The following is a 27,158-nucleotide window of genomic DNA, read 5'->3' as shown; positions in this document are numbered from 1 at the left end:
TTTTCCCATAAATAAAACGCTTAATGTGGTTTACTGTGATGATAAAAGACCAAATTGGGCATACTATACTATATACAGTTTAAGCAGATGAGCTCAGAATATAAACGCAATGTGCAAAGTTTCAACTTTACCATTTTCATCACATAGAAAACCATTATAGAGAAAATGCTTAGCGAGTTTGGTCTCTTTATAGCATATGCATTAAGCCAAGTTAAGCGTTTTTTTTAAAAACAAAGATTTAATGATTTTGCATGGCAAAGCACTTTCTTTGCTCATCTGCTTGTTGTTTATATAGTGTGTATATCTATGTGTATATCTGTATACGTTTAATAAGACACGTTAAGCCTTTTCTCTGGGTTTACATAGGAGGGAAACTTGAAAACTTGCACGTTAAGTTCATATTCTGAGTTCATCTGCTTACCTGAATATATGCACCATCAATAATGTTTCTACTGAGTTTGGTCTTGTATTAGTTTCATAATTTCATTATTTTACTTCCATTGAGAATGTTAAGACTGTTTAAAAATGAGCCAAAGGAATTAAGAAAACCTGTAACTTTTTATTTATGGAATTGTATAAGCAATGTTACACTTGCTACTGGTCTAAGTATCAGCTGATATTCGAAAGAATAGCACTCTTGCTCATGATATTGCTTAAATATACAAAAAATTCTTCATATTTGCACTAACATACCTGCTCTGCCCATCAACTCATATACACCGGTGTCAGTGTTGCCATCGTTGTCATCAAAAACCTATGAGAACATTGTTAATGACACATAAATGACAAATGACAACATTTTAAAATAGAATATATTTGACCAAAAAAGATCAACACAATCCTTGTTAAATGTTTAAGGCGAGACACGGCAGGCAAAAACATAGTTTTTTTTTCACTGGTCAATTTTGAGATTTTGCGCTATTTGTCTTCAATAACATGTCTTCTTTCAGACTTGTGGTGAAAAAAAGTCCAAAATACACATTTAGGTCTTTATTTTACTACACTTTGTCTGTTTGCGTCTGTAGATTTTTCTGAAATTCAACAAAAGTTGCCGTTCTAAATCAACGCGCTGCTCCGCGATCTCAGTGTTCTTCCTTTAATCACGCACACCGCTGTGAAGCTCTCTCTCTTCTGTACAATGCTGTCACATCAAAGTAACAAGCATTTGTGCAAGTGCTTTAGAAAAGAGTACACTGTTTGGTTAAACTGCTGATGTACATCAGGTCTTCTATGATGATACAGATGATGTTGTATCATCATAGATGTTGATGATGTTTTCAATGATGTTGAAATTAGCTTGAATATGACAGTATTAGAAAAGACAAGATAATATGTTGTTTACTGACAGATTGTAAAGTTGGTCAGTTCAACCAATTGTAAACAGTTCAAACAATAAATACAAAATGATAATATTAGGCACACTGCAAAGTGTTAACTTAAGTGTAATGCACACTTCTTTCTTACTGCCACTCTCTGTGTTCTGTTCCTTAGCAACCTGCTACTATTCACTTGTGATAGCCTCCGCTTCTTTCCCTTCAGTATTGATTATGCACATTATGCATTCAGTGTTATGAATATATTCATTAGAGTAGGGAGAATTAACAGATAGACAAGACAAGCTAATTACACATCACAAGTTGAGGGGTTGTGAAAGACAGCTGCTTTGATGTTGGACATGAGTGTAACATTATAATTTATCCACAAGTGCTCTCTTGTTGTGATGGATCATTTAAATATTCTTCAGTTGTCAGAGAAATAATCTGACATGTCAACAAACTGATTGACAGACAAGCAATAAAAAGACCAAGCCGTGGGTTAAATCACCATGTTCCTTATTAAAACTATATTTGGGAATTATTTGATTCAGTTTCAGTTTTTAATAACCATGTTTTCAAATGCATGTTTATGGCACTGCTCTTGTCCTAAAGTATGACTAAAGTGTAAGCTACAAAAAAACTTTCAGCTGAGACTGACAATCAAAGTGTCAATTACAAAGTGTATTCCTAAATAATTTAATAGATATATTAATATTTAATGTTTGCCAAATACTTTAATCCGAAGCAAATTATAGTGATTTTCACGGGGAATCAATTAAGCCATAACCTTTGCATCATTAGTGCCATTCTACAGGAATTACAAGGCATTTCATAGGGCATAAACATTTAATTTTCCTTTCTGCCGGTTGCTTCTCCATATATATATATATATATATTGGAGTATGTGTGATTCTATGTAGAAAACAAATGTTGTTTAAGCTTGATTTCTCTTCAATCAAGGAGCAATTATGGTGACGTTGCCAAATGGTATAGTTTATAAATGGTATAAACTGTATAGTTTACCAACAATATATCATGCTTCAGGCTGGGGCTTCTTTTACCCCCAGAGTGGGGTTAAAGTGCCCCCTCTATAGCTTTTAAATGTATGATTTTTAAATCAAAACAAATTTATTTTACCATTTATTTCAACACAAATTATGCTGTGTTATTAATAACCAATGAAAATAAATATATTTACATTAATATGGATTCTGCCATATTGAAACCTATATTGTGTACCCTTCCTAATGACATTTAAAGACCTCATTGTGGCATCGCATCACATCACACCAAGTTACACAAAGTTTTTTCTGTGAATGCAGTTTGAGTGACTGAGAATGGAAATGTATCTCAATAAAATCACAGTAATATTTATTAGCGTGAAAAATATTTATCATATTCTCATAATCTCATATTTGAGATCCAAATGCATCAAAAAGCCCACTGCTGAATTGTGATAAGACCATGCTACTCATCTATTTTGTGAATATGTCCTTTGAGTCAGAAAGTGTCAACAACGATATACTTTAAAGCAAGCAAAATGTCTTATCGGGGAAATGTGTTGATTTGACTATTATACATTAAGTGAAAGCCCCCACTGTTAAACACTACTGAGGAAGATGCTGTGAGGCTGTTATTCAAATATCAAACAAATCTCAGTGCCATGCCAGTATCCTGCTGGTAATAATGCATTCATTCAATGACTGTGCTAAAGTTGGACTAAAAATTCAATAAAATTGAATGGCTGTTTGACGAAGGATCATTAGTAAAGATGCAACACACCATGGATGTTCAAATGTAAAGGGAGACTGTTCTTTCTCTGAGAAAGTAGAGGCGATGATATTTTATCTGTTCTTTTGTACCTGTTTCTTCTTCTTGATCGTTCTCATCTTTGGAACACAAATGAAGATACTTTTAATGAAATCTGAGCGATTTCAGTCCCTCCATTGACAGCTTTGCATTGCAACTAACATTTTGATTCTTCAAAAAGTTAATAAACGAATCCATATGAATTGAGTGGTTTAGTCCAAATGTTCTGAAGAGACTTGGTCACTTTATATGATGAACAGTTTTATTGTAGGCTTTTATTCATATAAACATTCATCAGTATATCAGAGCTCGAGTTGAAGCTGCTTCATCGAGCCAGTGGACAGCAAGCCAAATAAGTTTAACTTAATACCTTAAAGACAATATGGACAAACTTACTCATTGAAAGGCCCTTAGAAATCAATCCACCCCTCCGATCAATAGACCACAAACATTAAGTAATTCCACTCCTCTCCATTCAGGATTCAACCTACATATTGAGTGAATGTCAGCCCAAAGGGATTCCTGCAAAACATGGCTACCTTATAAAATTGATAATATGCGTTTAATGGAAGCATTATACTTTAAATTTGAGGTTATTCAATATTTCCGATGTTCTTGGTACTTTGGGTCTATCAACACTGTGGGAGTTGCATTCGTGTGGGTTGTAATGTTCAAGATGTGACATGCTAATGTAAAGCCCACACACACTGAGCTGTCAGTGAAAGCTTACTGAAGTTAATTTAAATTATGTGGTGTTTTAAGGGAGTTAGCACAGATAACACTTTCTTTAGTCAAAATAGACCGTCTTGATCCATAACACTCCATCAAATGCAAAATGGAATACTTAAACTTCAAAATGTTGATGGAATACATAAAACCAAAATGTTTCTGTTTGTCAATTTCAGGCAATTTTTTTACCAGTACTTACCCTGAAGGGCTTAAAGTGCTTGCCCCTGTAATGGAGCTGACCTGATGTTTGTTTATGTGGAATGTGTGATGATTTACACAATTTTTACCAAATAGAATGTCAAAATCTGTGAACCAGCCCTTGATCTATGGAAAATATGACGTATTTACATGGTAAAAATAATTACTGCAATACAATTTATCTGTTTTTTTGTTCCCCAGTTCATAACCTCCACAAATTAGCAGGGGTTCTCAGACATTTTGGAGCCAGGGACCCCTTACAGGGGAAAAACATTTCCAAGGACCCCCTCATATATTATAACAGTGATTGAGCCCAAAGTTGATGTGGTCGCGGCTAATTAAAGTCCCTGTAAAGGCAATTCTAAAAAGAAATTCTACACACATTATAAATGTTAGAAATGTATTGCTAAAACATATTACAAAGACTGTGAACTGCGAAGTACTGAATTGTGGAGTTAGACCGTTAAACAGTTTTTCACCATTGCTATTTTCCGGATTTTTTGGGCGGGGCTAAAACGGGGGCTCGATGACGCACTTGAGCCCCTGAGCTGCTGGACACGCCCCTACTTGATGACGCACTGGAGCCCCTGAGGCTGCCGCTCTCTAACAATATAAATAGAGCACATTCGCATCAGTTTGGCGCTCAATCGCGAGTTACTGTCAGTACTATTATTACTACAGCCTAGTTTGCTATGCCTTCGTCACGGAAATGCGTACTACCTGGATGCGATCATGTACGAAACAGATCGGTGTCCTTCAAAAATTTCCTAAAAACGATCACATCAAGAAGAGGTGGATTAATTTTGTGAAGAACCACCTTGATGGAGAGCTGAGGATCACCACCAAAACCCGCCTCTGTAGTGATCATTTTACACGGGATAGTTTTATAAACTTTCGTCGGAGACAACTGGGATGATAATCCGCTGTTACTGGTGAATGGGGCCGAACCGACTATCTCCCGCCTCGGCCTTCATCCTCCCGTCGCGCCGACAACTGTGCCATCCTCAGCAGTGCGTGCCCACCAATGAGGGTAGGCTGCCTTGTGTGCTTATGTTATAATTATAGTAGGTAGTCCACGGTATAGGCTACGTACTAAATTCTGCAACCCTCTAACGTGATTTTTTTTTTTGTTTATTTATATGATCAATATGATTCCTTAGCCAAGTAATTTAAACTATTATCTGTTCACAAAGCAGTCCCTTCCGACCACAAAAGAGACCGAGTCTTTCATGCATAAAGTCACTCGAGAAGTTGGATGTCAGTCAGACAGGTTTCAGCGCAGCCGGCGGACACGCCCCCAGCGTTTGAGAGCAGAGACCACTGCTCATTTTTTCAAGATTTTGATAGCTTAATTTATGTACTTGCTGGCTTTTTTTATCATTCAAATTTGGCTGGGTGGCTAGTAACACATTTTTCTGTGATATGACAAACTCAGAACACATACTTAATTTTGACTTTACAGGGACTTTAAGTATTTTTGCACAAATGGTCTCCACCCAGGGTTGTATGCAGGGTTTTCTGAATAGCCTACTGAGGTCCCAAAATTGATCTTGCTAGGGGGGTTCGGGGGCATTTTATTTCACAACTTTCATTATACACACATAGAAAAATTACAGAGGTCCGGACCTCGGGGACCTCAATTGTGGGTACGGCCCTGTCCTATGCACTTTTTAATAATAGCTACAGCACAATTTTATAATTTACCGTATTTTCCAGAAAATAAGTTGCACCTGAGTGTGTAATACTTTGTTGCGTTGTTGAGGCGTATTAGCCTTCCCCTCACTCCACAGCAAATCCTTAAATTAATGGTATTCAGAACAAAAAGTGAATGAAAAATAAGTAGGCTACCCTATAAGATAATAATACAAATAATAATAATAATAGTATACAGACAAAAAAATTTTTTAAACATCAAGTCTAAACGAATTAAGTTGAATCGTAACTGAAACTGCACAGACTTGGAATGCCATAAATCGAATGAGAGATGCTCGTGCATCTCTCATTCGGTCCAAAGTTTCCATATTTGCGATGTAGCCTAACATTTGGATGCTTAACTATTTATGTAAAGAAAGCTGCATGCTTCAGTCCCAATATAGGCCTACACATATCAGCATCTTCACATGCGGAGAAATGAAATTGGAATAACAGAAAGCAAGTCGACAGTATAATGATTGACAGGCACTGCCTTCATAGTGTACAACAGACAAATTACATTTATCAGAACTTTTTATAGGTTCGGTTGACTGTATTTTATTGTGATAATGAACAGGCTGCAATGTCAAATTAGCAGTGCTAGAACTGACATATTGTGCGGGCACGCGAGACGCCGTCGCGATTAATTGGATTTTTTCCTCAGCAGTGGAAACAAAGGAATACTCTTATTTATGGTCATACAGATAAGATGACAAAATGTCATGCCTTTTAAAAATAAAGAAAACAAAAGGATGCGGGTTCTGCCGTCTCTATCTCCTTTCTGGCGCACGTGACCCAAAATCAACCAAAACACAGCGAATAGTCTACTTGACGCACAGACATAAGAAATATAGATATATTCTCTATCTATAGAAACCTTTAAGTGTCTACTTTTTTATTATTTAGTCTACTTGACGCACAGACATAAGAAATATAGATATATTATCTATCTATAGAAACCTTTAAGTGTCTACTTTTTTATTATTTGACGTTAGATACATTATAATTATATAAGTCACTTTACAATAATAGCATTTATAATACTATAAATAATAGTTTTCAGATGATAAAGAAAACATGATTTATAGTCCGGAAAAAATGGTAGGCTGTTATAAATTATTTCGCGGACCCCACTTTGAGAACCACTGCTCTAGAGCCCTCCTTCCAAGAAGTGTGCGATGCAGCAGGATGAAGCCTTGTTTATACTCGACGCGTCCACACGAGCGCGAGCCTCCGCTGACTGCGCGTGCACCTCTCCAAACGGCCGAGGCGTTTATACTTGACGCGCTCGCCGTTGTACTATTCTTTGAAACTACAGGGGGCGACTCGAGTAGTTGTCCTCTCTAAACCATCAGGAATCGGTGAGAAGAAGAAATATAAACACGTGACAATGTTTATTTTAGTTACCACCACCAATACAAAAATAATCATGTAAACCCTGAGATTTTTACTTGTCACATTAGAACTAAATATAGGCTATGGAGGCTAGCCTATAGAGCTGGTAAGTCCCGCCCCCTCCGCTAACCCCGCTGGACCTCAAAGTTGAAAAACCGTCAATGCAAGTGAATGGGAGAAAATAATTATTTTCTGGTCCCGTTTGAATTGTGCCATGAATTTGAACATATGTTGACTGTGAATTTTTTATATAATCTTTCGTGTGAAAAATGCTACAATTTAGCGGGTAGAAGTTTGATACGGGTAGACTTTGTGTGAGAGCGCTTTGTGGACTACAACTCTTCACTGCTTTCGGCGCGTTTGAAACGTCAACACCACTAGCTCACGGCTCTAGCTCACGGATCCCGCTAGACATGGCTGTCTTTGGTGCACTTCACCGCCTTCTTTCAGGGAGAGGACAAAATCATTGAGATTGGCGAAAACCACGGGTAAGTCAACTTTATGCGGTGACGTCACATAGGCGACATGTCTTTCTCGTTATGTCTTTTCCACAACTGCTAGCCGACGAATCATACCATATACTGTCAAACTTGTAACATGAAAGATTATATAAAAAATTCACAGACAACATATGTTCACATTCATGGCACAATTCAAACGGGACCAGAAAATAATAATTTTCTCCCATTCACTTGCATTGACGGTTTTTCAACTTTGAGGTCCAGCGGGGTTTTACGGAGGGGGCGGGACTTACCAGCTCTATATGGAAATACATGTAGCCTACGTATACAATAAAGTAACAATTTCTTAAATATTTTCTAAGTTCACTAAACATTTAACTTTCGTGTAGGCTACATTGTTTTAACCATGGACCTTTTATGTTCATTAAAAAGGCTTTTTATACTATTGTATGCTCATTTTTTAAATGTAAGCAACTACTTTAGGGGTGCTGGTGTGATGAGAAGTTCGTGCTCGGCCAGATTCGGCTCGAAGTCGTTCATCTTCGGATGCGGAGCCGCGCGCGATGTTACAAAATCTGCCGTGCACACCGCCAGGCGAAATGGGCCCTTGCGCACCCAACGCGCGCGACCGCCCACACCGCAATGACGTCATGTTTGCCGCGCGCACTTCGCGCACTTCGCGCTCTTGCGGACGCGTCGAGTATAAACAAGGCTTGAGCCACCGCTCATACATTTATCAGATTCTATAGTCTGGACATTCTTTCTACGCCAGCCACTCTAGTCCTCTCGTCCTAAGTGTCGGCAGTCGACGCAGTTTGAGTTCCCTCGAAAGGGAACGTCTCGGGTTACGACTGTAACCCTTGTTCCCAGAGAAGGGAACAAGACTGCGTCCCTCCGCCATGCCTTCCCCTGCCTGGGAGCGACTTGCTTCATCGCAGAAGCTAACTCTGTTATGTGCCCTTTATAGCTTCTGCACCAATCAGGATTGGATTAGTTTCATTCATACATTTACATTTACATTTATTCATTTAGCTGACGCTTTTATCCAAAGCGACTTACAATTGCTATATATGTCAGAGGTCGCACGCCTCTGGAGCAACTAGGGGTTAAGTGTCTTGCTCAGGGACACATTGGTGTCTCACAGTGGATTCGAACCCGGGTCTCTCACACCAAAGGCATGTGTCTTATCCATTGCGCCATCACCACACCATACTTCAGCTGCGTTACGGTAAGGGCGTTCCCCAAAGTGTCGGTAGTCGACGCAGTGTCTCGTTCCCTTCTCAGGGAACAAGGGTTACAGTCGTAACCCGAGACGATTTGTGGGGGCATATTTGAATGAAGTGTTTTAGGAAGGCGTGGCTGAGCCTTAAAGGGTTAGTTCACACAGAAATGAAAATTAGCCCATGATTTATTCACCCTAATTTCATCCTAAGTGTATATGACATTCTTTCAGACAAATACAATCTGAGTTATATTAAAAAATGACCTGTCTCCCACAAGCGTCATAATGAGAGTGAATGGCTGGAGAAAATTTGAAGCCCAAAAAAGTGCATCCATCCATGATAAAAAAAAAAACACTCCACCTGGCTCTGGGGGGGTTAATTAAGGCCTTCTCAGGGAACAAAGAAAACATCATGATCATGCGTAATAAATCATAATTCATGATTTAGTTAGTTAATGTTTTAATTAAGGTGTTGTTCATCCATGAAGTCATGAATGAAAACCATTGAACTCGTGTTCAAAAACACCTCAGACCCCAGAGGGTTAAAGGGGTCATATGATGTGATTTCTTATGTTCCTTTTTCTTTAGTGTGTTATGTAGCTGTTTGAGCATATAGAAGACCTGCAAAGCTTAAAGTCTCAAACCCAAAGAGATATTATTTGTAAAAGTTAAAGGGATAGTTCACCCAAAAATGAAAATTAGCCCATTATTTACTCACCCTGAAGCCATCCTAGGTGCACATGACATTCTTCTTCAGACGAATACAATCGGAGTTGTATTAAAAAAATGTCCTGCTTCATAATGAGAGAATTGAAGCCCAAAAAAGTGCATCCATCCATTATAAAAGTAATCCATATGGCCTTTTTAAGTGAAGTCATGCGTTTGTGTAAGGAAAATACCCATACGTTGAACTCGTGTTAGTTCCTGATGATTCATGAGATATTAATGCATTAATTAATGCATAATTCATGCATGAATTTATACATGAATTCATGATAATTCACGTACCCTTACCGTGAAGGGTTACCAAAAACTATCACAGCAATAAGGTCATATAACACATACTGAAAAGTTGTCCACAAGACTTGTAAGTCACCATCCTTGTAGGCTAGAATTTCTACTACAAAATTATGTGAAAATCAGTCTGACCACTCTTTCACAAACAACAATATAACGATTTAAACTTTGTAAGTCTGTTTTTGTGTCAGCACTGGTGTATGCGTGGGAGTGTTAATGGCCATGCACATTAATAGAATTCACACCAAGGGAGACTAAAGACACTCCCCCAATGACTAATGCCCCACCAAGGTGCTGTGAGGCAGCCTGAACTAAGAATGATTCACTGATTAATAAAAAGTAAACAGCATTTAGTCAAAATAGAAATATTTCTAACAATGGAAAGACTTAAAGTCATTACTATCACTTAACACACCCTTTCAAAAAAAGAAAGAAAAAAAATGACCCCAAAATATTTTTATTCATCAAAGAATCCTGAAAAAACTATCACAGGATATATAAACATAACCTATATATAACTATATGGACCTACACATAGTATAAGTCAACTGACTTTACATAAAACTTAAGACATATACTTGAATTTACACATGAAACAACATGTGGTGGTACAGAATACTGTGTACATATGGAGAGGCGAGAGTATTACAGAAGGTGGTTTGTAAATAGCCAACTCACCCACCTCTGCGTAACCTACTCGCTCACATAGTGTTGCGGCTGCTCATGCAAGGAAAATGTCCAAGATGGAGGGGAGAGGGACACTGATGATATTTGCAGCCTGATGGTGGTCAGCAGAGCACACACATCTGAACACAGTCACGCATCGTTATGTCACTCTTGAAAACAGTTCCTGTTCAACTGAAGACATAAGTGAACATTGCATGCCTGGCATTTCCATGGTGTTGATTGCCTTTTACTGCACACTGCTGTGCAATGCACACAATTGCGGCGACCAACTGTGGCAACATCCCTGTCATCTGATGTCAGCTCGGCTCCTGGAACCAGTACATGGTCACTAATGGTGCTGATTTCTGTGACACACGACAGAGCTCTGCGATAAGTTGCTCCATAAACTCTTTATGGGACAAGTTACCATGTAGCTCTTTGTGCACAATGAAAGAGTTGGTGGAAGTAATGTCCAAGAAGTGTAGAAAGATCTTTCTGTACCACTTCATGGTTTTGTGCTGTGTTGTGCAGTACTGTAACAGCTGATCAGACAGGTCAACGCCCCAATATGTTTGTTGAATGCAGTCACAGGTGCAGGAGATGGAAATGTCTTTGTCCTCCATGTATCTTGTGTTTTCATCCTCCTCTACGCAGTGTCTCCTGTATAAGCAGGATGGATGGTAGAACAGACAGATACCTCTCGTGTGTCCATCCACTTCACAAATACAAGAGGTCCATCCCGAATCCACCTGATTGATCCTCTGGCAGATTTTTTAGAGAGTGAATTAGCTGCATTCTGAGGGCAGTCCTTCCTGTTGTCAATGTAAGTCCCATGTGCACTAGAGGATGGATACCCGACCCGAGCCCGACGGGACCCGCCGGTACCCGACGGGCCGGGCCGGGTTCGGACAGATATTTAGAAATGATGTTCGGGTTCGGGTCGGGCTCGGTCACATCAGCGCGATAAGGCATTGAACATTTTAAATTTAAAACAGCTTATTATGTAGGTAGCCGATGTGCCTGATGCTTTCACTTGATGCAAACGTTTGTTTTTGTGATTAAAATACATGTAAAATATTACCATCGGTCTTCCTGTGTGCGGACATTTGTTTATGTAGCCGTGACAACGAAACGCGTGCATAATGTGCGCGCGCCACCGCCAGGTGTTAAGAGCGATTGTTGCTCCGCGCGCTGATGCGCTTGTCCTGTTGACATTTCCGATTGCCTTCCTACAGTTGCTTAATAAAAGCGGGCTTTCCACACAAACAAACGTACAATTGTCATTAGTATGAGAAAAAATGGGATTTTAACTGTCGGGCTCGGGTCGGGCTCGAACATAAATATCTTGATGCCTGTCGGGCTCGGGTCGGGTTCGGTTACTGCTCTGTCGGACGCGGGCCGGGCTCGGACTGAAAAAGTCGGCCCGATCCGCACTCTAATGTGCACCAAGCTTCATTGCAAACAAGTCTTTTAGGAGCTTTGGACTTGTATAAAAATTGTCCATGTACACATGGTACCCAGAACCCAAAAATGTGTAGTCCACAAGAGATGTTACAGCATCATATGACAGTCCATGGCCTGTGGGAAAGTTGTTCTTTCCTGTGTACACAGAAAAGTCTACATATCCACTCGATGAGTCTGCAAGAACAAACAACTTGAAACCCCACCTGTTGGCTTGGCTTTCATGTACTGTGTCATACCTGTGTGTGCTTTGCATGCCACCATTCTTTTATCCACAGCTAAGTTTCTTTTAGGATAATAGATGGCTTTACAAGCATGACGAATAGCATCCATGAGAGGTTTGACCCTGAAAAGACCGTCATGTTCAGCTGTGCCCCTCTTTCTGTCATTATCCTTATCTGCATCTGGGTGACTCATGTGCACATTCCATGAAATTGTCCGGTATCTGTCCCTAGACATAACTAGCTAGAAAGGGTACGGAGAAAACACTGCTTTGCCGCCAGTAGTCCCTGATGGAGCTCACCTTCACCATGGCCATGTAAAACAGCAGCCCAATGTAGCGGTACATCTCACTGATACTGACATCTGTCCATTTATATTTGCAGCCCTTTTCAGTTGCCTTGGCAGCCTGAGCATTGGTGTTGTGGCACAGAGTTGACACAGCACCTTCTGAAAAAAGATTGTTTGAACTAGGGCTGGGCGATATGGCCTAAAAAAAAAATCCCCAATTTTTTCATAAAAAATCCGATTTACGATTTAAATCGATTTTTTCCCCCCCCTATTTAAAATCAATCTGCAGATGACAAATAAATTGTTCAAAACAAGTTTTACTTTTATTTAATTATATAAAGTGCAATCAGAAACAACAAGCCAATATGGCAGGCCCTGCCTTTGTAAAGTGAAAATGTAACATAACATAACCTAACATAACATAAAATGGGTGTAAATGTAAAAAAAAAAAAAAAACCTGAAAAAAAAAAAACAGAATTTTATTAAGTTTAGTGACAACACAATGTTTACATGGTACACTGACTGTATGCTACTGTTTTTATTAGGCTATTGCTTGACACAAATTTCACAATTTAAATTCTTGTGATTTGATTCTGATCTTGATTCAATATCGATTCCTTTGGATAAATATTAGGTACAGTATACATTAATGTGTTGTTAATTTTTCTCTCCCAAAAAAAAGGCACCTAACGTTACTGTAAACATACAGAGCCCTGTCAGCTGGTATTATTATTAGCCTAAAGGTTAAAAATAACATCTCAAATTTATTTTAATGCGTTTTTTATAATGACAACGTTATAATATTTTAATGATATAGGTAAAAAATATAATAAAAATGTAATATAGTTATCATATTTAGCAAAATACTCCTCTCTACAGACAATTGTTTAAGTCTAACTAACGTGTTATGGTTATTAAATGGCTTTCCTGAGGTAAACGTTACCCGACTGTTCTCCAGCTGTTTATGGACCTCTGTCCGCGGTTGAAAACCCCATGATCGATCGTTTTTATTACATTCCGGTAAGTTGAACTGTATCTTTCAAATTAGCTATTGATCATTCGTGTTTATTTATGTTAACTAAGTTAATAGCAACAGATGACCGGTTCACGTGCCGCTTGAACTGAGATATGTCTGCGATCTGTCACGTCACATTTACAAGTGCCAAAACGGTGTTTATTGTTTGAATTTTGTAAGTAAATTGACAGAATCTGAGAGCTGAGAATTTGTTTTATATCAATAGTACCGTAAACCTTCTCTGTCGGTGTCACCGTCCTCTTTGCTTCGCGATTTTCTCTGCGTGAGAAATAGATGTGTGGCGTGAGAGCGTGTGGAAAGTGACAACTGCGTGAGTCTCACGGTGAATGCGTGAGAGTTGGCAGCTCTGCAGATTCAGTTTGTAAATGTTTTTGGCGGGTGTGCTTGTGCAGCCGCGGTCTTGTTCATTTGCCATGTTGTTTGTGTAGCTCTATGGCAAACGCGCTGAGCGCGTTCGGAACTACGGGAGCCCAGAGGGGAGCGTCGGCGGATATTATAGAGAAAACCGATTTTCATTCAAACACATCGATGTACACTACACACTCGAGTTAATCGATAAAATCGATTTATCGCCCAGCCCTAGTTTGAACAGACTCATGGGCGAATGTCAGTTGCGGCCCAGTTTCCCATGCAGGAAGGAATCGCACAGTCTGTGGAGCCATGTCAACATCAGTCTCTGTTTTTCATGGCAGATTGGACTGCCTGTTTGCCTTGGCTCTCTTCGCAACAGGTGCTTGGACATGTTTATTTCGGTTCCCGTAGCTACCTACCCCGAAGTGAGAAAATACAATTAAATTCTGTATCAAATTTATAGGCAAGACAAGTTTTTTTTAAGGCATGGTTTGCAGGGAATTACAAACCTGCGCATATATTCAAACGCATATAACTATAGAATTAGTTATTGATGCGCAGGTGAGCGCCATCAGCGTTTATCACAGGTTCGCGTTTAAAGTCTGTTTAGAGACAAACGGTGTCGTCTTAGCGCCCCCTAATTTAATAACAAATGATCACTTCGACCGAGGTGAGTCGGTCGGGGCTGGCTTTGGCTGGAAAATATCTTTATTCAGGAACCGCTATAAAGCCAAAACAATCTGTTACCTTAAATTATATGTTTATCTCTGTAAAGCTGCTTTGAAACAATCTACATTGTTAAAAGCGCTATATAAATGAAGATGACTTGACTTGACTTGACTTATCAGAAAAGGAATTATATAACACTAAACAACTTACTCAGAACTTGTATCCTCGACGGGATCAATTCGCTCTTGAAAATGCAGCCGTTCGTCGTCTGAGTTGCAATCTTCCTCTGAGGAAAAGGTGAATTCTTCCTCACTGTCCAGAATCACCTGAAGGGCGCCTTTACCATAAAAGCGTGCCATCGTCAAAACGCAATGACCCATCGAAGAAACTTTGTGTTTTCATGGCATTGATCGGGGGGCGTGTGCGATGCATATAGATCACCTAAACTATTTACCATGTGAATAGGACCAGAGGCGCGGTGGCCTCAGTTCATTAAAGATAATGAAGGGAGAACGAAAAAACTGTACCTCTCCTTTGTTTCAAACGGATTACATAAACTGAGAATATATTTATATATTTTTATATAAATTACTTCAATTAAAAGAAGAGAGTTCAAGCTTCATAAAGACAAATCTCTCGTGCATGTGTGACAAGTATTCGCTGAGTTACAGTTAATTTTCAGACGCGTTTCAGAATGGACTTCACTGACAGAAGGCAGAACTCGCATCATGTTTATTTTTCTTTATTTGGCGAAAAGCACAACACTTTGTTTTTATTGTGAATATACACAAAAAAATTGACACTGAACATAATCTAATGATGTACATATGATTACACTTATATGTAAGATCAAAATCAACAGAGTATTTTGTGTCTCTTTTGCACTGATAAGAAAAAAAGCGAGCCCGTCCCCAGAGGGTTAAGTACACCAGAGGCCAGCCTTAAGAATCTGGTTCCCTTAGTAGATTATCTGGCAGAACGGAGGATTCTGCCAAACATATCTTAACGGGTCCTGCAGATTATAGAAAAAGGTTCATGTCCACTGCAATACAACGGGGTGTTTCTCACAGTAGTACATCCAGAGCAGAATCTGGTGATGGAACAAGTAATGAAATCTCTATGAGCAAAGGAAGCAATAGAACGGGTTCCTTCACCCGACAGAGACGCAAGGTTTTCAAGCCGGTACTTCATTGTTCCCAAAAAGAATGGAGGGTTACGTCCTATATTAGATCTTTGTCTTCTGGATTGTTCTATCAGGAACCTCAAGTTCAAAATTTTGACATTGAAGCAGATTTGACATCAAATCAGATCCAAGGACTGGTTTGTCACAATAGATCTAAAGGATGCATACTTCCATGTCTCCATCCTTTCTACAAAACAGGAAGTTCCTGAGGTTTGCTATCGGTGGGGAAAGAAAAAAACATGCGTGAACATCCAACGAAAAGCGTGGATGCAGCTCTGGCGAATGAATGGAGACTTCACCCCGAGGTGGTGGAGCACATATGGGAGGTTTACGGCCAACCAGAAGTGGATCTGTTTGCATCTGTTACAGTCGTAACCTGAGGCCTTTTTAAAAAAAAATACTTATCTAACTCTGGGGGATACGGTGAATAAGCTAAAGTCCCAAAAAGTCGGTTTGTTCCTTTAACCAATGTTTTTTTTAATTTTTTTTATAATCAATTTTGCTCCTGTCTGCCTCGCTGTGACTGTGTCACAGTGTCTGGTTTGGGTATTCCTGGTGTCCACTAGAGGTCCTCTTCCCCACGGTGTCATCCACATTATACTACATTTCCCATAATCCTTTGTCTGTTACCCATCAATGTTAATTTCACACAGCTGTTCCCTGTCTTCATTGTTCCCAGCTGTTCCTTGTTAGTGTCTGTGTATAAGTACCCTGTCTGTCTCAGTTCATGTCACGGAGTCCTTGCTATACGTCACCACACTTGTTGTTTGTCGGTTTCTTGTTTGTTGCTTTGTACCTTCGGATTGCCTTATTGTATTTTGACCTTTGCCTGGACTGATGTGAGTACGGATTATCCTAATAAATTACTGCTATTGGATCTACCTTTTCCTGTGTGTGTTCCGTGACAGAAGGACTCCGTCACACTTAGATCCAGCGGTATGGATTTCCGTGGCTCTTCCGCAACTTACGAGAGTTCGCAAGCTAGAGAGGCACCTCGTATGAACATCTTTCAATGCTTTGCGTTGTGGGCCCGTCTGACTGAGGAGAACATGGCAGTTGGATCTCCCGAACCCCCTTCCATTGGACACGGACAATCCTTTAAGGGAACCCGTCTGGCTAGGTTTTCTGGGACCCGTGGAGGTCGCAGGAGAGGAGGGGCTAGAGATGAATCCCGGCACCACTCTCCTCCCCGGTCTCGCTTCGTCCCTGGGCCGGGGATGCCCAACCCAGAGCTCCTTTCACCGTTGGTTTTTTCCAGCCCGGAGCCTGCACCTTGCCGTCAAAGACGGCGGAGGGGGAGGAAGCAACCCGCTGTCGTCCCGGAGGCCGCCCCCTCCGAGCAGCCCGCTGTCGTCCCGGAGGCCGCCCCCTCCGAGCAGCCCGCTGTCGTCCCGGAGGCCGCCCCCTCCGAGCAGCCCGCTGTCGTCCCGGAGGCCGTCCCCTACGAGCAGCCCGCTGTCGTCCCGGAGGCCGTCCCCTACGAGCAGCCCGCTGTCATCCCGGAGGCCGTGCCCGTCGAGCCCGCTTTCATCCCAGAACTGCCCATCATCAGTACTGCCATGGTCAAGAAGGTGGTCTTCCTTTTTTATACATTGGCGGTTCTGCATACATGGAGGAAGCACACGTCTGCCGACCCAGTGTCTGCTCACGTCACGTCTGCCGAGCCTGAGCCGGTGGTGTCTGTTGCAGTTCCTGAGCCGGTGGTGTCTGTTGCAGTTCCTGAGCCGGTGGTGTCTGTTGCAGTTCCTGAGCCGGTGGTGTCTGTTGCAGTTCCTGAGCCGGTGGTGTCTGTTGCAGTTCCTGAGCCGGTGGTGTCTGTTGCAGTTCCTGAGCCGGTGGTGTCTGTTGCAGTTCCTGAGCCGGTGGTGTCTGTTGCAGTTCCTGAGCCGGTGGTGTCTGTTGCAGTTCCTGAGCCGGTGGTGTCTGTTGCAGTTCCTGAGCCGGTGGTGTCTGTTGCAGTTCCAGTTCCTGAGCCGGTGGTGTCTGTTGCAGTTCCAGTTCCTGAGCCGGTGGTGTCTGTTGCAGTTCCAGTTCCTGAGCCGGTGGTGTCTGTTGCAGTTCCAGTTCCTGAGCCGGTGGTGTCTGTTGCAGTTCCAGTTCCTGAGCCGGTGGTGTCTGTTGCAGTTCCAGTTCCTGAGCCGGTGGTGTCTGTTGCAGTTCCAGTTCCTGAGCCGGTGGTGTCTGTTGCTGTTCCAGTTCCTGAGCCGGTGGTGTCTGTTGCTGTTCCAGTTCCTGAGCCGGTGGTGTCTGTTGCTGTTCCAGTTCCTGAGCCGGTGGTGTCTGTGACTGTTCCTGAGACGGTGGTGTCTGTGACTGTTCCTGAGCCGGTGGTGTCTGTGACTGTTCCTGAGCCGGTGGTGTCTGTTCCTGTTCCGCCTTGGTCTTCACCGCCGTGGCCGCCCGAGTGGTCGTCTCCGCCCTTGTCGTCTCCGCCGTGGCCGCCCGAGGGGTCTTCACCGCCGTGGCCGCCCGAGGGGTCTTCACCGCCGTGGCCGCCCGAGGGGTCTTCACCGCCGTGGCCGCCCGAGGGGTCGTCTCCGCCCTGGCCGCCCGATGGACTGTCGTCTCCGCCCTGGCCGCCCGATGGACTGTCGTCTCCGCCCTGGCCGCCCGATGGACTGTCGTCTCCGCCCTGGCCGCCCGATGGACTGTCGTCTCCGCCCTGGCCGCCCGATGGACTTTCGTCTCCGCCCTGGCCGCCCGATGGACTGTCTGCTTCGCCCCGGCCGCCGGTTAAGTCGTCATCCCCTGTTCCTGTTCCCCTTCATGGTCCTGATCCTCCACCATTCCACCTCCTGCCTGGACTCTCTGTTTTGTTTGTTTTTTTGTGAGTCTTGGAGCGTCTGGTAGCCGCTCCGTAGAGGGGGGATTATGTCACAGTGTCTGGTTTGGGTATTCCTGGTGTCCACTAGAGGTCCTCTTCCCCACGGTGTCATCCACATTATACTACATTTCCCATAATCCTTTGTCTGTTACCCATCAATGTTAATTTCACACAGCTGTTCCCTGTCTTCATTGTTCCCAGCTGTTCCTTGTTAGTGTCTGTGTATAAGTACCCTGTCTGTCTCAGTTCATGTCACGGAGTCCTTGCTATACGTCACCACACTTGTTGTTTGTCGGTTTCCTGTTTGTTGCTTTGTACCTTCGGATTGCCTTATTGTATTTTGACCTTTGCCTGGACTGATGTGAGTACGGATTATCCTAATAAATTACTGCTATTGGATCTACCTTTTCCTGTGTGTGTTCCGTGACAGACTGTTGCTGCTGCTGTTTGAACCATCATTTAGCTACTATCATTTCTAGTTCTTTATACTACTAAATACAGCTTACCCAACATCTCAGATTAACCCGACATTGCTAGCTTCCGTTATTGTTAGCACAACACGCTAACTCGCTCGCCTGTTAACGCACCACCCGTGTGCTCAGTTATTTATTTTTCTCTCGTGCGCTAGCGCCTTTGAGTTCATAAAAGCCCAGGTGAGTAAGAATCAGTCAACAAACACGGTGAGTAATGTCTTGTCCTGTTATTGTCCCTGCACTTCATGTCACATGTTTACCATAGCCTTCTCTGTCGGCAATATAGGATTTATACGTGATAAATGCAAGGAAGATTTCAGAACTAGAGACACGCATCCAAACTTTAATCGAGAATAGTAAGAAGAGTGCTAGAGCTTTAGATACTATTTTGGATGCGCCTAGCCTAGTGAACTCTGTACATGAGTCGGTTCCGGCTGAAGTAGAGCCCGTGCAGCAGGGCAGATGGGTGACAGTGAGGGATCGCTCTAGTCGCGGATCAAAAAAACACTTTTCCGTTCCGATAACAAATCGATTTGCCCCGCTCAGTGAAACACCCACTGAGAATTATGCTGATTGTGCCCTGGTAATTGGTGATTCGATCACACGGAACGTGAAAATAGAGACACCAGCCACCATAGTCACATGTTTGCCGGGAGCCAGAGCGCCTGACATCAAAGCAAATTTAAAAGTGCTGGCTAATGCTAAACGTAAATTCTCTAAGATTATTATTCACGTCAGCACTAATGATGTTCGACTCCGCCAGTCGGAGATCACCAAAATTTATTTTAAAGAGGTGTGTGAACTAGCAAGTACGATGTCAAGCACTGTAATTTGCTCTTGCCCCCTTCCTGTTCGCAGGAGTGATGAGATAGTTAGTAGATTGTGTTCACTCAATGGCTGGCTGTCTGGGTGGTGTCCGCGAAATAATATAGAATTCATAGACAATTGGAAAAGTTTTTGGGGCAAACCTGACCTGTTGAAAAGAGATGGTATTCATCCCTCCTGGGATGGTGCTGCTCTTCTCTCTAGTAATTTGGCTCATAGTCTTAGAGATAAAACATGACAATCTGGGGCTCAGGTCAGGAAGCAGACAGACTGGCTTAACCGACCGTCTGCTAGCGGCCTCACGTCACCAAGGTCAGATAAATTCCATCACATAGAGACTCTTTCACCTAGATATCATCATATAGAGACCGTGTCTGTTCCCCGAATTCGGAAATCCAAAAAAAACGTTACAACCCATCTTAGGTTAAAAATGTAATTGATGTTCAACAAATAAAAAACAGATACAATACGGATGAGCAAATTATAAAGCTTGGGTTGCTGAATATTCGATCTCTTACTTCAAAAGCGTTAATAGTTAATGATATGATTTCAGATTATAACATAGATGTGCTGTGTTTGACAGAAACCTGGCTAAAACCAAACGATTACAGTGCTTTAAATGAGTCAACCCAACAAGATTACGGTTAAAAACATGAACCTCGTCTGAAAAGCAAAGGAGGAGGTGTTGCTGTAATTTATAGTAATATTTTCGAAACCACTAAGAAATCTAGTTTTAAATATAATTCTTTTTAAGTGTTGGTGCTTAATGTAAAAATATATAGTGTAAACGATAAATCACGTTTGAAAATTCTGCTGGCTACTGTATACAGGCCACCAGGGCACCATATAGACTTTATCAAAGAATTCGCGGACTTTATATCAGAATTAGTATTGGCTGCAGATAAAGTGCTAATTGTTGGTGATTTTAATATACACATAGATAATTAAAAAGATGCATTGGGATTGGCATTTAAAGACATTGTAAACTCAATTGGAGTTAGACAACACGTGTCAGGACCTACTCATTGCCGTAATCATACTCTAGATCTAATACTATCACATGGAATAGATGTTGATGCCATTGAAATACTGCAGCAGAGCGATGACATCTCAGATCATTATCTAGTCTCATGTAAATTACATTTAGCCAAGGCTGCAAAGCCGACTCTGTGTTATAAATAAGTTAGACCTATCATTTCTGCTACTAAAGATTGCTTTATCAATAATCTTCCTAATCAGTTTCATCATCTCAGCATCCCGGATAGCTTAGAAGAACTAGAGGTATTTCGGATTTCATGGAAAGAGAGCTTGATTGCTTACAGAAAGGCTTTAAAAGCTGCTAGATCTGCTTATTTTTCAACCCTATTAGAAGAAAATAAACATAATCATAGGTATTTATTTGAAACAGTGGCTAAACTAACGAAAAAGAAAGCTTCAAGCCCAGAAGTTTCCAAGCAACACAGCAGTAATGACTTTATGAACTTCTTTACTTATAAGATCGATAATATCAGGGACAAAATTATAACTATGCAACCGTCTAATACAGTATCGCATCAGGAAGTGCATTGTAGTCTCCCCGAGGGAAAATGTGATTCATTCATTGCAATAGGAGAGGAAGAATTTTGCAAACTCGTCAAATCATCTAAATTGACAACTTGTATGTTAGACCCTATACCGACTAAGCTGCTGAAAGAGATGCTTCCAGATGTCATAGATCCTCTTCTTAATATCATTGATTCATCTTTGTCTCTAGGATACGTACCTTAGCTATGATTAAACCGCTTGTTAAAAAAACGCAACTTGATCCTACAAAATTAGTCAATTACAGGCCAATCTCTAATCTGCCTTTTCTGTCAACGATATTAGAAAAAGCAGTATCCTCACAACTGTGTTCCTTTCTTGAAAGAAATTATATCTGCAAGGATTTTCAGTCCGGATTTAGACCGTATCATAGTACCGAGACAGCTCTCGTTAAAGTCACAAATGATTTGCTCTTATCATCCGATCGTGGTTGTATCTCTCTATTAGTATTACTTGATCTTAGTGCTGCATTTGACACCATTGACCACAACATCCTTTTAAATAGACTCAAAAATTATGTTGGCATTAGTGGAATTCCACTAGCATGGTTTAAATCATACTAGTCTGACCGTTATCAGTTTGTAGCAGTAAATTAAGAGATGTCTTATCGATCACAAGTTCAGTATGGCATACCACAAGGCTCAGTACTAATTCACTCTCTAGATGCTACCATTAGGAGATATCATTAGAAAACATGGAATTAGCTTTCACTGTTATGCCGGCGATACTCAGCTGTATATTTCTTCAAAACCTAACTAAACTTACCAATTCACAAAATTAACGGAATGCATAGCTGATATAAAAAAATTGGATGACTAGTAGTTTCCTACTACTAAATTCAGAAAAAACAGATTCTAATTATTGGACAAAAAACTTCCACACGTCATAACCTAGAGTACTGTCTAACACTTGATGGCTGCTCTGTTTCGTCGTCTGTTAGGAACCTGGGTGTGCTCTTTGATACCAATCTTTCATTTGAAAGTCACGTGTCTAGTATCTGTAAAACCGCATTTTTCCATCTTAAAAATATATCCAAATTGCGTCATATGCTCTCATTGACAAATGCGGAACAATTGAATCATGCGTTCCTGACCTCAAGGTTAGATTATTGTAATGCTCTACTGGGTGGTTGCCCTGCACGCTTAACAAACAAACTACAGCTAGTTCAAAATGCAGCATCTCGAGTTCTTACCAGAACCAGGAAGTATGACCATATTAGCCCCGTTCTGTCAACACTGCATTGGCTGCCTATTAAACATCGTATACATTTTAAAATATTGCTGATTACTTACAAAGCACTAAATGGTTTAGCTCCGCAGTACTTGAGCGAGCTCTTAACGCATTATAGTCCTTCGCGTCTATTGCGATCTCAAAATGCTGGCGGTAGATCCTTTTCCTATATAGCACCAACACTACAGTGTTGAAAGAACAGTCTTCCTACCATTGTCCGGGAAGCAGACACACTCTGTCAGTTCAAAACTAGATTAAAGACACATCTCTTTGACATAGCATTCACATAATGCATTATAAACTTCTATAACTCAGCGTTAGGCTGCATAGATTAGGCCAGCCGGAACTGGGAACACTTCCCTTAAATCCTGATGTACTCGTTACATCATAAGAAGAATGGCATCTACACTAATTTTAGTGTCTTTGTTTTTCCCGAAGTTTTCCCGCAGCCTGCCGGATCCAGGCCGTATCCAGATCCGACGAAGGACCTTCGCCTGGACCCGATGACAACGCAGTGCTGAAGTGCTAACTAGCCTCTCCCTATGGAGGATCCCTTTACCACTCTACAGATAAAGCATTCTGGAAATTTTGCGTATCTCCCCCGTAGTGATAAAATAAAATAAAATAAAATTCTGTATCAAATTTATAGGCAGAACAAGTAGTTTAAGGCTTGGTTTGTAGAGAATTACAAACATGCGCACATATATTCAAACGCACATAACTATAGAATTAATTATTGATACGCACGTGAGCGCCATCAGCGTTTCTCACAGGTTCGCATTTAAAGTCTGTGTAGAGAGAACGGTGTCGTCTTAGCGGCCCCTAATTTAATAACAAATTTTCGACGGAAGTGAATCAATCAAAACTAACTTTAGCTGGAAAATAACATTATTCAAGAACCGCTATAAAGCCAAAACAATCTGTTACCTTAAATGATACGTTTATCTCTGTAAAGCAGCTTTGAAACAATCTACATTGTTAAAAGCGCTATATAAATGAAGATGACTTGACTTAATAACATTATTACTTTATAATCTTCAATAACTTCAACTCCACCAAATATTTGTTTGTTTCATTATTGTATAGTAAATGTCATTAGTTCTTATTTTGATTTGTCATGTTTGTTGTAGGAAATTACCATCATTGTACAGTATTTCATCCTTATTGTTAATTTATGACATCAGCTCCACTGACATTTCAAAATGCAGCAATTGCAGCTGTTTTGCACAATGTCCCTTTGCGCCCCCTGACGGTCATTTCATGAACGACTTTGAAATGCGAATGGTTTATTTACCTCAGCAGTTAACGCAGCGGTTATAGGAATTCTGGTTGACTACCAACTGTACATATGTTTCTAATGCTACACTAGACATATTCTACAGCAGCACAAACCTCTATAATTTCATCCTTGTTGTTTTCATCAGTTGTCTCTAGGATTTGGGGTTTAATACCTATTATTAAATGAGAAGGGATTTTAAAACATCACTGTGCTTTAGACACTGATCATTAACAATAATATGACAGTCATGGTGGATTTGCCTGTATACATGCTGTGTAACAGATTGTTGTCTTGTACATTTTTATGCGATTATGTATTAAGAGAACCAAGCTAAAAAAAAAAGGCTTCCTCTCGGTTCAACTAATTGTTTCTTAGATAAACATTTGGATACTGAATGAGGATTGTGTGACGTTAGAAACTAAACGCTCCATGCAAAACAATCCTTCTTGCTTTCATCTTAGGCATATATAGAGGGTTAAACATAACCAAGCTTTCGCATATTAGCAAAATGATGGGGGAAAAAACACCATTAGTCTGAGCATTAGCATTCTCCCAACCCCCCTTCCGAACCTTTTAGCCAAAAGACTACAACATTCAGTGCATCCAGGCATAAAGTAAACAATGCTGGAATGCACTGGATATCTTTTTGTCTTTCTTCAAACATCTGTTTGAGGGGTTTTACTAGAGAAGAGACATGTATAGAATATTAATGAAATATGGAGTGTAACCTTAAAGGAGTGTAACCTTAAAAGTCTGCTTATTAAAAATATGCTCTGTTCTTTCATGTATTTACTAATATGTCGTCAACTTCAATGGTAGAGTGGAATGGAATGAGAAAAAAAGCAGGAAATAAAATGTAACCTCACTGGCCCTTTTTTCATGAGTCTTCTATCTGGATTACTTCTAATAGCATAGTTACATGCTCTTACGTATGTGAATTATCTCTTGTGTTTGATTTGTCATGTCACAGTGATTTTAACTTTGGCTTGAAAATAGTGGCATGATTACAATAGTATGAGCAGTATGAGAAACTCCAGAGAATCTAAAAATCTGAACAACTGAAAATTCAAACTTGATAACACTTCACTTTCATAAAAATGTTATTATATGTAATACTCTATTTTTGTAGTAGTACACTTCTAGCAGACATAGCAGGAGGTTTCAAATGTAGAGACACATATCCAAACTTTAATTTGAGGACTACTTTTCAAATCCCAAAAACTTTGAAGATGACTGTTATTAAGCCTCTCATAAAAATAAAAAAATAAATTGATCCTATAGAATTAGTTAACTACAGACCAATCTTGAAAACATTTTCTGTCAAAAATATTAAATCACATATATCCTCAGAACTATGTTCTTTCTTGAAGAGAAATGTATTTGTGAGGACTTCCAGCTGGGATCCAGTATCAACGTACTGAGACAGCTCTCATCAGAGTTACAAATGATTTTCTTTTATCATCTGATCACGATTGCACTCTCTATTAGCGTTACTGGACCTTAGTGGCATGGTTCAAAACGTACTTCTCTGACAGTTATCAATTTTGTAGCAGTATCAATTTTGTAGCAGTAAATGAAAAGTTATCATATCGATCACAAGTTCAGTATAGAGTATCACAAGGCTCAGTACTAGCACCATTGCTTGTCACACTGTACATGCTACCCTTGGGATTATGGGAGTATTAGGAAATATGCCATTAGTTTCCACAGTTACACTGATGATACTCAGCTCTATATTTCTTCAAGGCCCAACAAAGCATACCAATTATCAAAACTAACAGAATGCATTGTTGATATGAGAAATTGGATGACTAATAATTAATTTCATACTACTACGTTCAGAAAAAAATCAAAAACCTCTGCATGTAATGACACAGAATACTGGTTAACTCTTGCTAAATGCTCTGTCAAATCTTCGTCATCAGTTAGGGATCTGGGTGTGCTATTTGATATCAATATTGTATTTGAAAGCCACATTTCTAGCATTTGTAAACAAGACAAGCCCTCAGAACAGATCCTCAGCAAAGTCCTCAGTGAATAGATGAGTCCTTGGCACAGATTCCCTGGCCATCTATGAACCATGCCAGCACCATGCCAGCACCACCTAGCACCATGCCAGCACCACCTGGTCCCTAAATTGAGTTTTAACAAGAAGAACGTTCATTGTGCTTAAGGCCCAATGGCAGCCATACCTTCATGTTTCAATCTGCTGGGCAGACTACAACTTGTTCTCCATTTATATCACCTAAAAGAGTTTGGGTTCCATGCCACTGTCACCTTTGGCTTGCTTTGTTGGGGACACTTAATAATATTATTGATTTGACTATAATGACATTATCGGATGAGAACAAAACTTGAACTGCACTGAATAATGACATTATTGTCTTCAGAAATCTTAAAAAAATTAATAACTATGTTTAAGAAGTTTCACTCACCAATGACTCCTGTAGGAGGATGTAGAGCTCGTGTCCATGTACATGTGCAAGATCCAATGGCGTATTTCCATGACTATTGGAGACCTTTAGGGCCTGCCGGGATCCAGGACACTGCAGCAGAGCACTGGCCAGATCTCGCAATCCATGCTGGGCAGCAAAATGCAGGAGAGTAGGAATGTCCTCTGAGCTACACTCTGGTAAAGAAAATCAATGCAGTCAGGTGACCTAGAAAATGTGCTTCATGTTGTAACATTTTATTTTAATGGTTGTATTTACTCAGTCTAACTGATTATTTTAGGTTATACCAAAGAAAATAAAGTTTGACAGTGTAGATCTCATTAAAGGTGCTCCATTGAAATAAGTTGACTTTCAATAATTTGTCACGGTTCAGGTGCATTATCGGCTTCACCCTGTTGTCTATGTTTGTCCTGTCATTTTCTGCAGCTCGTTACATGAGCAATCAGTGCTGATTTTGCAGCACGGGTGCGCACAGATCACAAGCTGATTTCACTCACCTGTCGCTTGTTCCCTTTCCCCCATATAATCTCTTCTGTGCCTGCCCCCTGTTATCAGGAGATAATTTTGTGCTTTGTGGCATTTTTCTGTGTGGTATCTGTGTCAAACCTCTGTTCGCTGCTGTTCCAGGACGCTTGGATGAGGAGTGACAACTGGTTATCCTCGCTGTTCTCTCTGTCTCGTCTCATTCCCTGTCCTGTGTGGGTGTGCACCTTGGGTGATCTCCATATGCTGTCCACTGAGCACTGTACGGACAGCTCTGGAGCTCCCAGATTCATGT

The 27,158-nt window shown here is 40.8% G+C and overlaps 1 protein-coding gene across 2 annotated transcripts in view; it reads right to left on the bottom strand.

The window, feature by feature from the left end:
- Positions 1-27,158, bottom strand: part of LOC306994451 (B-cell scaffold protein with ankyrin repeats-like) — a 66,686-nt gene that overhangs the window by 17,615 nt on the left and 21,913 nt on the right. For both annotated transcript variants that reach the window (XR_013796684.1, XM_079604958.1), the window contains exons 7-8: positions 26,363-26,556; positions 694-754 (exon numbers count right to left, since the gene is read on the bottom strand). Coding sequence is in view for 1 of the 2 variants with exons in the window: in XM_079604958.1 (XP_079461084.1) it covers positions 694-754; positions 26,363-26,556 (255 nt within the window). In the remaining variant the exon portion in view is untranslated. The remainder of the gene's footprint in view (positions 1-693; positions 755-26,362; positions 26,557-27,158) is intronic.

Source organism: Phoxinus phoxinus (genome assembly GCF_949152265.1).
Source record: "Phoxinus phoxinus genome assembly, chromosome: 2".
In the NCBI taxonomy this organism is placed as follows: Eukaryota; Metazoa; Chordata; class Actinopteri; order Cypriniformes; family Leuciscidae; genus Phoxinus; species Phoxinus phoxinus.
This window is presented reverse-complemented; position numbering and strand designations above follow the sequence as displayed.